Source organism: Charadrius vociferus, unplaced genomic scaffold (assembly GCF_000708025.1).
Source record: "Charadrius vociferus isolate BGI_N301 unplaced genomic scaffold, ASM70802v2 scaffold2351, whole genome shotgun sequence".
NCBI lineage: Eukaryota > Metazoa > Chordata > Aves > Charadriiformes > Charadriidae > Charadrius > Charadrius vociferus.
This window is the reverse complement of record NW_009646982.1, coordinates 5,990-7,071: the sequence shown is the minus strand read 5'-3', so window position 1 is coordinate 7,071 and position 1,082 is coordinate 5,990. Positions and strand designations below refer to the sequence as shown.

General features: G+C 60.3%; 1 protein-coding gene across 1 annotated transcript in view; it reads right to left on the bottom strand.

Annotated features, from left to right (window-relative positions):
* LOC104295629 (epithelial discoidin domain-containing receptor 1-like) overlaps positions 1 to 1,082 on the bottom strand; it is a gene marked incomplete at both ends in the record, with an annotated part of 8,745 nt that overhangs the window by 2,298 nt on the left and 5,365 nt on the right. The window contains one exon of the mRNA XM_009895397.1: positions 30 to 158. Coding sequence (XP_009893699.1) covers positions 30 to 158 — 129 coding nt within the window. The remainder of the gene's footprint in view (positions 1 to 29; positions 159 to 1,082) is intronic.

The following is a 1,082-nucleotide window of genomic DNA, read 5'->3' as shown; positions in this document are numbered from 1 at the left end:
AAGCCCCACCCCTTTAAGCCCCGCCTTACCCGGGGGGGTGAGGTTGGTAGCCACATCCCTGTGCCACGAGTCCTCCAGGACGGCCATGACCTGCCCCGAGGGCTCAGGGGGGGCAACTGGTGGCCACCCACTGGCTCCCACCGCCTCCTCCACCACATCTATGGGGAGAGAGCCCCACGGCGCCTTAACCAAAGGGCCAATCAACTTGGTCCTTCAACTTGCCCACCAATCAGGTGGCAGCTCCCCAGTCACCCCCTCGTCCAACTAACTAGGCCAACTAACCGGTTAACCAGGTGATGGCCCGTGGACTGGTCAACAGGTGACCAACTGGTGATCCAATCCTGCACCCAACCAACCATCCCACCACCCAACCAGCTCAGTAGTCAATCAGTTAATCAACCAGTCTGGGAACCAGCCCTTCAACTGGTCAACCAGCTAACCAACCGGTCTGGGAACCAGCCCTTAAACTGGTCAACCGGCTAACCAACCAGCCCAGCTCCCCGTTATCCAACCCACCATCCCATCATCCGATCAACCATCCCGTGATCCAACCAACCACCCCATCACCCACCCAACCACCCCGTCAACCAACTAACTACCCCATCGCCCACCCCACCACCCAACCACCCACCCCATCACCCACCCAACCTCCCCACCACCCAACTAACCACCCCACCACCCATCAAACCACCCCATCACCCAACTACCCACCCCATCACCCACTCACCCACCTCATCACCCAACTAACCACCCTACCACGCACCCAACCATCTCATCACCCAACCACCCACCCCAGCACCCAACTGACCACCTCATCACCCACCCAACCTCCCCACCACCCATCTAACCACCCCACCACTCAACCAACCACCCCAGCACCCAACCAACCACCCCACCACTCAACCAACCACCCCACCACTCAACCAACCACCCTATCACCCAACTGACCACCCCATCACCCAACCACGCACCCCATCACCCACCCAACCTCCCCACCACCCAACTAACCACCCAATCACCCAACTAATCTCTCCATCACCCAGCCAACCACCCCACCACCCACCCAACCACCCACCCCATCG